The sequence below is a fragment of the Nicotiana tabacum genome, chromosome 16, assembly GCF_000715075.1.
Source record: "Nicotiana tabacum cultivar K326 chromosome 16, ASM71507v2, whole genome shotgun sequence".
Classification (NCBI taxonomy): Eukaryota; Viridiplantae; Streptophyta; class Magnoliopsida; order Solanales; family Solanaceae; genus Nicotiana; species Nicotiana tabacum.
Genome location: NC_134095.1, coordinates 116,887,099 through 116,900,224, shown reverse-complemented (window position 1 = coordinate 116,900,224; position 13,126 = coordinate 116,887,099). Strand labels below are relative to the sequence as shown.

The 13,126-nt window shown below is 38.9% G+C and overlaps 1 protein-coding gene across 1 annotated transcript; it reads left to right on the top strand.

Moving 5' to 3' along the window:
- The first annotated feature begins 10,148 nt into the window (after positions 1-10,148).
- On the top strand, positions 10,149-12,430 carry LOC107776990 (casparian strip membrane protein 2-like). The gene is made up of 3 exons (XM_016596949.2): positions 10,149-10,427; positions 10,535-10,658; positions 12,030-12,430. Exons 1-3 carry the CDS (start codon positions 10,207-10,209, stop codon positions 12,243-12,245), a joined length of 561 nt encoding a protein of 186 aa, XP_016452435.1. The 5' UTR covers positions 10,149-10,206; the 3' UTR covers positions 12,246-12,430.
- The last annotated feature ends 696 nt before the right edge of the window (positions 12,431-13,126 follow it).

Genomic DNA, 13,126 nt, shown 5'->3' with positions numbered 1-13,126 from the left:
CCGAGGCACCGTCCGTAAAGAGGGTCTAGATTCCCGAAGACGTCCCCGAGTTTACCAACAACTCTCTTTCGACTTAGGGTATTAGGGGCGACGTAAAGTCGGCCATAATATCTGCCAAATTTGATATTTAATAGTTGTCTAGGGTTGAAATTCAATAGCATACCCACTGATTTCTACGGCCCATTTGGCCAATCGTTCGGAGAATTCGGGTCTATGCATTATATTTCATAACGGGTAGGTTGTTACAACACATATAAGATGGCACTGAAAATATGGTTTCAGTTTCCTAGAGGCACTTAGCAAAGCGAGTGCCAATTTTTCTAGGTAAGGATATCTAGTTTCGGCCTCACCTAAGGTCCTATTAACATAATAAATCGGAAATTGCGTACCTTGTTCTTCCCGAACTAGGACTCCATTTACCGCTATTTTCGATACTACTAAATACAAGTATAGTGGTTCATCTACCCTCGGTGTGTGAAGTAGTGGCGAGCTCGATAGATATCGCTTAAGTTCTTCTAAGGCCCGTTGGCATTACGAGGTCCATGTGAAGTTGTTTTTCTTCTTCAGTAACGAGATAAATGGATGGCTCTTATTGGAGGACCTTGAGATGAATTGCCCTAGGGTGGCACCGGTCAGCCTTTGTACAACCTTCACATTATCCACTACCGTGATAACCTCGATAGCTTTGATCTTGTCGGGGTTGATCTCGATTCCTCGGTTGGACACCATGAACCTGAGAAATTTACCTGATCCGACTCCGAACGCACACTTTTCTAGATTCAGCTTCATGTTGTACTTCTTCAATATACTGAAGGTTTCCTACAAATGCTTTAAATGGTCCTTTGCTCGCAGGGACTTAACTAACATATCGTCAATGTAAACTTTCATGGATTTCTCTTATTTTTCTTCGAACATTCGGTTTACTAGGCATTGGTAAGTGGCACCAGCATTTTTTAATCCAAATAGCATTATGTTATAGCAGTATGTGCCATACTTAGTGATGAAGGAGGTCTTTACTTGATCATCCGGGTTCATTCAAATTTGGTTGTACCCGGAGTAGGCATCAAGAAAACTGAGGATCTCGTAGTCGGTTGTGGCATCAGTCATGCGATCGATGTTAGGAAAAGGGAAAGAGTCTTTGGGGCATGCCTTATTTAAATCTTTATAATCCACACAAATTCTCAGTTTTTTCCCATTTTTAGGATCTACTATTACGTTTGCTAACCATTCCGGGTATTTGACCTCCCAGATGGACCCTATTTTAAGGAGTTTAGTTACTTCGTCCTTGATGAAAGTATGCTTGATCTCGGATTGGGGTATCCTTTTCTGCTTGACAGGATGGAATTTTGGGTCCAGGCTCAGCTTGTGAGCAGTGATCTCTGGTGGGATCCTCGTCATATCGAGATGGGACCAAGAAAAGCAAACCATGTTAGCTGTAAGAAATTGAATGAGCTTTTTCCTGAGCTCGGGAGTTAACCCCGTGCCCAGGTAACCTTATTTCTCCCTTAATAGTTTCGCAAGCCATGTTGAATCAATTTAACACTCAGGCAGCAGGCACGATTTGGTCCTGTAAGCCGAGTTGTTCTACGAGCCTCGATCGAATGATGTTGGCCGAGCTACCTAGATCAATAACACACGTTTAAATTGAGTTTTATTCATGAGTACAAATATTACCGGTGCATCATTATGGGGTTGCATGATTCCTTCTGCATCTTCGTCGTTGAAAGATAAAGTTCCTTCTGGTCTATAATCTCGGGTTCATTTTTCCCTTGTGATTGATACTTTGGTTCACTTTAACATTGGATCTTGAGGAACATCAACCCCTCTGATGATCATATGAATGAAATTTTGAGTTCTTCTTACTCGTTTTGTTTATTGGAATCCCTGTTTCTGAAATGATTCTTGGCACAGTCGCTCCGAAATTTTCGAAGGTGCCCGTTGTTGAATAACCGGGCTACTTCTTCTCTCAATTGTCGACAATCCTCCGTGTTGTGGTCATGAGTGCAATGATAATTACATATTTGGTTAGGATCCATTTGGGCTGGATGGTTTGTAAAGGTCGAGGCCATTTGGTATCTTTGATGCATCTGATATCTGATACGATGACAGCTGCATCAACATTAAAGTTGTACTCTGATAACCGTGGTGCTTCTTTAGGTCTGATAGCTTTGTCGAAACCGTTCCTGCTTATGAGCCCTCGAGAGCTCTTTCCTCGATCACTTTTCCTTTTATTTTGTGCAGAATTTTGCCCAGATCCGCTTCTCCTACGATCTCCATTATACGGCTGATATCGATCTCTATTCAACCTCAATTCTCGGTCAATATCCCTCTTGATTCTATTGATGGGTCTGATAGGATAAACAGACCCGAAATAAGCCCAAGTTGATCGTCTTCGACCTTGATCTTTGATTGATACCGATTATGCACATCGGCCCAAGTAACAACCGGGTATTCTATTAGATTCTACTTCAACTGATGCGAAGCCATTGAGCTTCAAACATTGAGTTCTTGGGTGAAAGCTTGAACATCCCAATCACCAGCGACCGGTGGTAGGTATATCTGTTCCATTTGGAATCGAGACACGAATTCTCTGAGCATTTCGTTGTCCTTCTGCCTTACCTCGAAAAGGTCTGGCTTCCTGGTTTCAACCTTGATGACCTCAGCATGTGCCTTTACGAAATAATCTACAAGCATAGCAAACGAGTCAATAGAATTAGGTGGTAAATTGTGGTACCATATCATAGCTCTCTTTGACAGGGTCTCTCCGAATTTATTTAGCAAGACAGATTCGATCTCGTCATCCTTTAGATCATTCCTTTTGATAACACATGTGTAAGAGGTGACGTGCTCGTTCAGATCGGTCATTCCATTGTATTTAGGAATCCCGGCATGCGTAACTTCTTGGGAATCGACTTGGGAGCCGCGCTCGAGGGGAAAGGTTTTTGCACGAACTTTTGGAGTCCAGAGCCTTCAATATCGATGGTGCCCTCGGGATTTGATCGACCCTAGAGTTGTAAATTTCCACCTTCTTGTCATTTGCCTTGATCTTCTTTTCCCCCAACTCAATTCATTTTGTTAGCTCTTCGAGAATCTTCATTATTGAAGGATTGGTCTCCGATTCTTTTTCGTCCGATTTCCTTGAAACCAATTTGACCCTGTAGATGAATTCCTAGGACGGCTCAAGCTTGATTCTACTCGGTGGGTGATTCTGGTTTTGGAGCTGGGCTATCGCTGCCTGTTGAGCCTGCAACATTTCGAAGATCACCCACGGAAGCTACCCTCGAGATCGATAGCCAAATTTGCGTTGATGGCTACATGTGAACTGACATCGATTGGATCTACAGCTAGAACTCCATCGAGACCAATCGGGGTACGTCATTCCTTGTTGTCCATTTAACCTTTTAACTAGTGTATGCTAAGTAGTGGCAATAAGAATCTGAACTTTCTGAAATTGGAACCAGAACTTGAATAGGCTAGTCTCCGAAAATGCCCCGCTCGTAAGTTCCTTTGTCATTGGAGAAAAAAAGATCTCGTTAGCGTTTTTTTATTTTTGAAAAAAGGTGTTATTTCTATAAAGAAGATTGAGTAAAAAAATATTGAATTGACTTCAATCGAGATTGCCTCGGCTTCTTAGGCACATGAAGAAGCACCATGGTGGCCGAAATCATTGTCAACGTGTAGGGGTGCTGACTGAGAGTTTGACATTTTGGTCCTGGAATCAAAGATACTCCAAATAATAATTGTAAAATAGTGTGTGTTATGAAAGTTTATACTAGGTAATCACTATTATCCTTAGTCTCACGGTGAGCGCCAAACTGTTTACCCTTAAAATTGGATAACAATTGAATTTGTACGCAGTTTTAAGGATACGTGATATAACTTGATACAAATTAAGAAGAAAAAGTAATATTGAAATTAACGATAAGAAAATAAATGCAAACCACACAAATTGAACAACCCTAGCCTCTGAGTTTGATCACCCTCGAGCCAAGAAGCGTCTCAACTAATGTTAGAACTGAACAACAAGATGATAAGAATTAGAAATGATCAGTATAATTGCTTTCTTTGTGCGTGTTACCATGTCATACAAATGATCAGGACCCCCTCCCCCAATATAGTAGGGATGTTCTACTCTTGGTACAATTCTATGCAAGTTAAAAAAATCTTATGATTTGTTAATTAATCGGCCTCTTCTTGATACGTGTTGACATTTCCGCCATGATCTTCGACCGATTGCGGATATTTCAACTTTTCATTATTTGGCTTGGCAAGTTTCCCTCGATCTTGTTCGGTCTCTGGGTCACGAGCTCGACGATCTAATTATGCGCGTTGGTTCGATATAACCTGAGCTCGATCTTTGACCTGCCATGTTTCAGCCTCGATTGGTCACTCAATGGACGAACCCGATTTCGACCGCATACAAGCAAATAAATCATTTGAGTTTAGGTTACACCAGAAGATGGCCGTTAAAAAATTTACTTTTAATTAAAAGTTTAAATTAAAATGAGTTTCTATTGGACAGTTGTAGCTTTTGAATGTTTTGGGCAATAATTGAAGATTCACTCGCTATACACTTACAAACGACTTGAGAAAATGAGCTTGATTTTATTTTGTTTGGGGAGACAAATTTTACTTGAAAACACAAACAAATTTCTGCAAATGACTAAAAAAATCCACAAACAAACGCCTGTCATGAAGAAAACATAGAGTTCAAAATACAAGAATTTAACCATTCAGTTTTAGATTTCAAGAACAGATTTGTGTTCACAATTAAAAAATTGTGATCAAATTGAAAACCATGACACTCCAAATTAAGTACAGTACCAGATTATATCATTTTCTAGGTAACCCAACTCAGTTCATTTTTATGAAGCTAAAAACAGAGAAAACAACATAAATAAACTCAAGAAGAGGCAACACGACTGAATGTCACTGACCAGCTAAGAAGAAAAATTAAATTTTAGGAGTAATTAAGAAAACACGGTTAGAATAACCAGTAATAATATAATAATAAAAGGAAGAAGAGAACCGAGATACCTGCAACTTAGGATGAACAGTGACTGACGCGCAGCTGTGAAAATGAAACAATGCTGCTTATTTATAAATGGGCCACACATTTTCTTTGGGCGGACAAATCTACGGGCCATTTTCTCATTATTATTGGGTTGGGTCAGGTCAGGTCACTCCAGGTCATTACCCCTTTACTGGCTTTTTTAACGTGTTAATCGTTTTCATTTTTTTTTAATTCAAATTCTTTCAAGTTATATACAAGTATACAACAATAACATACCTAGTATTATCTCATACCGTAGGGTCTGGAGAGGGTAGTGTGTACGCAAACCTTACCCCTACCTTGTGAGGATATAGAGACTGCTTCCAATAGACCCTCGGCTCAGGAAAACATGAGCACCGCATTAATGAAAAACAATAGAAAAGAAGGGACAGTACCAAAAACCCATATAAAAGCAGAATAAAAACAATAAGATAGTAAGGTCATCAACAATGAAAGAAAACAACGGTTACTCATAAAAACCTACTACCAACAGAAACGAGACTGCGTGTTAAAACTACTGTTATGAACACTCTAGACTATCTAATCTACTACCCTAATCCTCGGTCTCCATACCTTCTTATCAAGGGTCATGTCCCTAGTCAATTGAAGCTGCGTCATGTCTTGCATAATTACCTTTCACCACCTCTTTTTTGGCCTACCTCTACCTCTCCGTAGGCCCTCCAATGTCAACCTCTCACACCTCCTCATCGAGGTGTCTCTGATCCTCCTCATCACATGACCAAACCACTTAAGACACGCTTCCTGCATCTTGTCCTCAATAAAGGCCACACCCACCTTGTCGTGAATAACCTTATTTCTGATTCTATCTACCCCTGGTGTGCCCGCACATCCATCTCAACATCCTCATCTCTGCTACCTTCATCTTCTGGACATGAATAATCTTGAGTGGCCAGCACTTATCCCCATACAACATCATTTGTCTGACTATCACTATGTATAACTTACCTTTAAGTTTTGATGGCGCCTTCTTGTGACACAGAACACCGAAAGCGAGTCTCCATTTTATCCACTCCCCCCTCCCAATACGATGTGTGACATCTTCATAAATCTCCCTATCCCCCTGAATAATAGTCTCAAGGTACTTAAAACTTCATTTCCTAGGGATGACCTGTGAGTCCAGCCTCACCTCCACTTCCCCTCCTTAAGTCTCGCCACTGAACTTACGCTCCAAATATTCTGTCTTGGTCCTGTTCAACTTGAAACCTTTAGACTCCAGGGTCTTCCTCCATACTTTTAATTGTGCATTGACACCGCCTCGCATCTCGTCAGTCAATACAATATTATCTGCAAATAGCATGCACCACAGCACCTCCCCTTGGATGTGGTGTGTCAGTACGTCCATCGCAGAACAAACAAAAAAGGGCGGAGTGCCGACTCCTGATACAACCCCATCATCACCAGAAAATGGTTCGAGTCCCCACCCACCAGCCTCACCCGGATCTTTGCTCCATCATATATGTCCTTAATCAACCTAATGTAGGCAATATGTACATCTCTAGCCTCTAAAAATCTCAACAAAATCTCCCTCGGAACTTTAGCGTACGCCTTTTTAAGTCGATGAACACCATATGCAAGTCTTTCTTTCTCTCCATATACTGCTCCATCAATCTCCTAACAAGGTGGATGGCTTCTGCAGTCGAACGTCCGACATAAACCCGAACTGGTGCTCGGAAATAGACACACTACTCCTCACTCTTAGTTGTACCACTCTCTCCCAGACTTTCATAGTATGGCTAAGCAGCTTGATACCCTGATAGTTATTGCAATTTTGGATATCACCTTTGTTCTTGTATACAGGAACCATCGTGCTCCACCTCCACCATTCAGTCATCTTATTCATTCTAAAAATGATATTAAATAACCTAGTGAGCCACTCCAAGCCTATCTTGCCCACACTATTTCAAAACTCCATCGGGATTTCATCCGGACCGATCATTTTGCCCCTGCTCATCTTACGCATAGCCCCCTCAACTTCATCAACACTAATCCAACTATAATTCCCAAGTCACAATGACTCCTGGAGAGTTCCAAATCACTAAGTACAATGCTTTCGTCCCCCTTCTCGTTCAAGAAACTATAGAAATAGGTCTACCATCTCCGACGGATAAGCCCCTCTTACAACAAACCTCTACCTTCTTCGTCCTCGATACACTTCACTTGATCCAAGTCACGTGCCTTCCTTTCTTGCACCTCGGCTAACCTGAACAATCTCTAATCCCCACCTCGGCCCTTGAGTTCCTCATACAAACGATTAAAAGATGTAGTCTTGGCCGCCGTAACTGCTAGCTTTGCCTCTTTCTTAGCCAACTTATAATGCTCCCTATTCGCCCTCTTCTCCTCCTCGTTTACACTTTCCACTAGCTTCAGATACGTTGCTTTCTTGGTTTACACTTTTCCTTTTACCTCTCCATTCCACCATCAGTCTCCCTTGTGACCACTAGAGTTACCCTTTGAGACCCCTAACACCTCTCTCGCGGCTTCCCTAATGCACTGCGCAGTCGAGGTCCACATAGCGCTTGCATCCCTACTTCTTCTCCAAACCCCCATAGTCAACAACTTGACCCCCAACTCCTGCGCTTTAGCTTCCATCAAGGCTCCCCATTTGATCCTATGTTGGCTATACATCGCCCTCCCCCTCCTCTTCCTCGTGATCTCAAGGTCCATGACTAGGAGCCTATGAAGGGTTGAGAGGTTCTCACTCGGTATGACCTTGCAATTCGTGCAAAGACATCTATTAGACTTCATGCAGAGTAAATAATCAATCTGAGTCTCGGCCACTGAACTCCGAAAGGTGACCAAGTGCTCACCCTTCTTCGGGAAACTCGAGTTTTCTATCACCATATCAAATGATCTAGCAAAGTCCAGCAGAGACGTTCCTCCTTCGTTTCTATCTCCAAAACCAAAGCCACCATTCACATCATCATACCCCCTAGACGTCGCTCCAATGTGGCCGTTGAAATCTCCTCCTATGAAAATCTTCTCGGTATGCGGGATACCACGCACCATCTCATCCAAATCCTCCCAGAAACGCCTCTTGACTTCTTCATCCAAGCCTGCTTGGGATGTGTACGCACTGATTAGTTCAAAGTAAAACCTCCAACAACTAGCTTAATAGTCATCAGCCTGTCATTCACCTTCCTAACCTTCGCCACTAGTTCACAAAGGTTAATATCAACCAAGATACCTACCCCGTTCCTGCCCCCACCTTCCTAGAATACCATAGTTTGAACCTGTCCACATCCCGCGCCTTATCTCCTAGCCACCTAGTCTCCTGTACACAAGCTATATTAATCCTCCTTTTCTCGAGAATCTTCGCTAACTCCACAGTTTTTCTAGTCAAAGTTCCTATGTTCCAAGACCCCACTCTCATCCTAGTAGCTCCCTTAGCCCTTATCCCCCCTCCCGTGCTGACACTCACGAGGACAAGGCCTTACCCTATCATCGTTTACCAAAGCCACTATAATTTAGGAGTGACTACGCAGGCACTATCCCAGAAACAAGCGACAAAAATAAAATGAATTATCGAAATATAATCTATCACTAAAGGTCGCAAAACAGGTGAAGAAAAAGAATATGATAAATGTAAATATTGTAAATATAAAAACTAAAATTCTCGACAAGAAAAAGTCAAAACAAATCTCAAAGTTTATTACTCCTTCCTTCTGTCCAAGTTAATGTAATGCATTTTCTTTTTTAGTTTGTCCCGAAAAAAATAATAGTTTTTTGTATTTAAAAATAATTTTTTTCTTTTACCCTTAAAATAATTTATAGCTGCATAAATATCTATAACATGTTGTAGACCCCGCGTTTCAAAGGTATTTTTTTCCTTCTTATACTCCAACTTTCGTCAAACTACAACAACAAAAAACTCAGTAAAATTTCACGAATAAGATATGAAGAGGGTAGTGTGTACGTCAATCTTACCCCTACCGTATGAGGACAGAAAAGGAGGGAATCTAGCTTTCATTAAGTTTGTGCTTTGATATTTTAAACTTACGGAACAGATTAGGGAAATAGGAATTGAAAAATCAAGATATCAAATTACAACATTAAAGTATTTCAAATTTATAATTGTTCTATTTACTTATGTCATTAAGCATCACTCATGGCAGTGCAAATTAAACAGCTTCAGAGCACCTAGTTGAACGAATTAACTAATCTATGACAGCATGAAGAAGAAAAAATTTCAGAGCACCGTCATAGATGAAAACAAAAAGGTTCAGATTAGCAAGTCTACTAGATTTGACCTGCTCCATACTTTTTTTTTTCTTTTTTTCTGTTTCTTCACATTTTTAGTCAAAATGGTCAGCCAAGTGTTATAAATCATTGATTTTTCTTGTATTTTGAAGTGAAATAATCGTCCCTGATTCTCATGTTTCTTTTCGCAGTTTCAAACACATTTTTACACCTAATCCAAAATCAACTGAAACTAAACTCAACTGACCAAGAAGTCAACCTTTATTTCCCACTACCTAAAGCATTTACTTTTGCCACCTCACTCTTGACCAAAAACATATAATGATAAGCAAGAGACCCTGCTCTATCTAGGACAAAACGTTAATTAGACTATATTATCTTTTGACCGAAGTGTAACAGAAAAGGATCATAAGTAGGCTAGAAATTAGAAGCCAAATAACTTGAGGGTAAAAAATGTTGCCAATTTCTAGCCACTATATTGTTATCATTTTCTTTCTGAGTCTAAGTTCTATGCACTAGCAATATAGAAAATATTTACATAATTAGGTCATTTATCTGTACTTAAAAGATAAAACTCTATAATAATTATTACTAATTGGTAGCCTAATTAAAATAAATATCCACTAACTTGATATAGTAGGTTAAACTACACTAATAATGTGGAAAATGTGAACATTGTCTTAACTCCTGTCTATTCTTTAAGTACTTATTATGGAGAAAGTTGAGCAGGTAAAGGATTTGGAAATCTGAGTGCATATGTTAGCTACTTTAAGAATGATCAAATAATTTGACCAGATCATAGGTTAGATGTCAGCAAAACCTAAAGCACTTAGTATCCATATTATAAATTAATGTTCAATCTGAAGTACTTATTACAAGCTTACAAATCATATATACAGAAAATTTCAGTGAATAGAGAAACTTGAGCTAGAGGAATGATGAAGGCGGTATCGATTGAATCTGGAGAAGCATCTAAGGCTATAGGACATCATGGAGTGAACAGAGGATTATCTGTATTTGATCTCATTTTGCGTATTGTTGCAATTGTTGGAACATTGGCAGGTGCTGTGGCAATGGGAACTGCTGAGCAAACTCTTCCTTTTGTCACACAGCTTGTGCAATTCTCGGCTCAATATGATGACTTTGACACATTTAAGTAGGTCCATCTTTGTATATTATGTGAGATATAACAGTACATTTCTTATTTCGATGCATATGTATAAAGAAGGTTAACTCTTTTTTTTTTTTTGTGGTAAAACAAAGGTTGTTCGTGATTGTGAATGCAATAATCTGTGCCTATCTTGCTCTTTCTCTCCCATTTTCCATCTATCACATTATGAGGAGCAGAGCAGGAAAAAGTCGGATTTTGCTCATCTTCCTAGACGCGGTAATAGATTCTCTTGTTCTTTATCTTATTTTACTATTCCTTCCGTTTCATATTATCTATCATGATTATCTTGTATATATCCCTTGAGAAAAAATAATTAGGATGAGATTTTGACAACTTTACCCTTATTCATGTCTTAATATTTAATCTTTCTTCATCGATATTTGAACAAAGTTATTTATAATTGAGGTGTTTGTAGTTTTCAAAAATAATTATTACTAAGGGTAAAAAAGGAAACAAATAATCAATTTTGTCTTGAACTTCTAAAGTGACAAATAATTTGAGACAACTATTTTTAATAACCAGACTGTTAATATGAGACGGAGGAAGTACAAGTACTTAGTAACTTTATTGGGTTTTTGGCTCAAAATAGTGTGAATGCGAAATGAAGGGAAAAAATGAAATATTTCAATTTTCCTCCTTTACAAAGAACATTGTCCCATATTGGAGGAGGAAAGCTCATTTATCGGGTATATATATATATATATATATATATATATGAATACACTTCTTCTAACTCTTAAAGAGTTGAAAAGAAGTCAAGCCTCGCGCCGTCCTCGTCACTCAGCTTCGGTTTCGGCTTTAAATTTGGTCAAATAATTTGATTGATTAATTTTTTGAACCAAATTACTTGTTAAATTTTAAGACTATATTAATATTTTAAATCCAAATCGACCGTTTGTGTAATTTAATTTTTCCTCCTGTTTTATTTTCCCTTTAAAATTTGAAATTGACGGTTTGCGTAAATATCTTTATTGAGTTACAGCCTTAAACGAAGAGTTGCAATTCATCGGTTTGAACCCAACCAGTTGCCTATAAAAACCAGACCATTCACTCAAATTTTCCTTATGAAAGCTCTGAAATCTCTTCTTCCTTTCTGCATTGTTTTTCTTACAAAAACAAAGTAACTTTGATTCAATGCCGCCATTTGTGTTCGTTGTACATTGGTGTTTGTAGTAATGCTACACCAGTATAGTTTATCCGTTCTATCATGGGAGTAAATAATTCTAAATCTCGGGTACTAGGAGGTGATTAAGTTCTATAAAGAAACACTGTTAATTCAGTGGACTCGGATATCTGCTTCTTCTTTATTTCTGTTTTTCTTTGTTAAAGTTTCCAAAATTTATTTTTCGAATACAGACTATTAACAGATTTAACTTATATATGCAAAAAAAAATTGCAATTTTTTACATTACAGTAGGTTGCTTTATTTATTAAGTAGCTCCACTAATTATGGACAAATGATATTTTAAATGGCCTGGTAATATAAAAGTCCGTTTACAAAAGTGTACACGATTTTCCCCATGAATTGCTAAAGCTATTGAGTAATACTGATATCTATTATATGTCTGACATTTGAAACTTTTGAAGATAATGTTGGTTCTTCTCACATCTGGAGCTTCTGCAGCCGCCGCCATTGTGTATTTAGCACATAATGGGAATTCTTCTGCAAACTGGTTTTCCATTTGCCAACAGTATACAGATTTCTGCCAGCGTTCTGCTGGTTCTCTCATCGGCTCCTTTGGCGCGATGGCGTCTCTTGTTCTCCTTATCATTTTGTCAGCTGTCGCGATATCCAGGCGCTAAACGATGCGTGTTTCCATTGCCTAGCTAGCCTAATTAGTATTTCTATGTCTGTTGTGTTTGGGGTGACCAAAATTTCATGACTTGGATTTTGTATGCATTTCACTGCCTGTAATTTATATCAAAATCGTGAGTTCTACACTGTTTAAGTATGGTTTCATAAATGAACATATTTCTGTTTTCTACCATGTCTTATGCTTCTTCAAGAGATCCATTTTGTATGCATTTCACTACCTGTAATTTATGATCCATACACCTTTTTTGGAGTTCGGATATTGTCATTCAACTAAAAACAAATAATATAAATACCTCAGTGGTGGTAGTACCAAAAGTTAGATGTGTTTAGCGAAGAAAAATTGCAAACTTCCTTGTATCTCTAATAGCAGTAACACATGCTAAGTTGTGCGGACTCTTCGATTTTGGTGCCGTCCCCATCCCGATACGAGACGGGGGTGGGAGCGGGATACGTCCCTGATTCAGTCAACTGACTTCGGACACTTTGACCAGAGTCCATCGAAAAATTTGGAAGAAAAATTGAGATTTTTATTTCTCAAAATAAAAAATAAAACAGATTTAGGAGAATGACAAATAATGTCCATCATGGAGAATGAAAGATTGAATTCTACAATATTCATGTAAGTTTTTCACAGAATATCTCTCAAAATTTACAATATTTTTATAGCTCTATTTTTTATTAGCCGAATCCCCGCACCCGTATTCATATTCGGATCCGTACCCTCAATCTTAAAATTTAGATTTTGCCGAATCCGATACTCGGATCCGTCCCCGTATCGGATACCTGCACCCGAGTCCGAGCAACTTAGAACACGTGTATAATAAAATCTATTAATGAGCTCTTTGTTCTGGTTCCAGAAAACAAATAT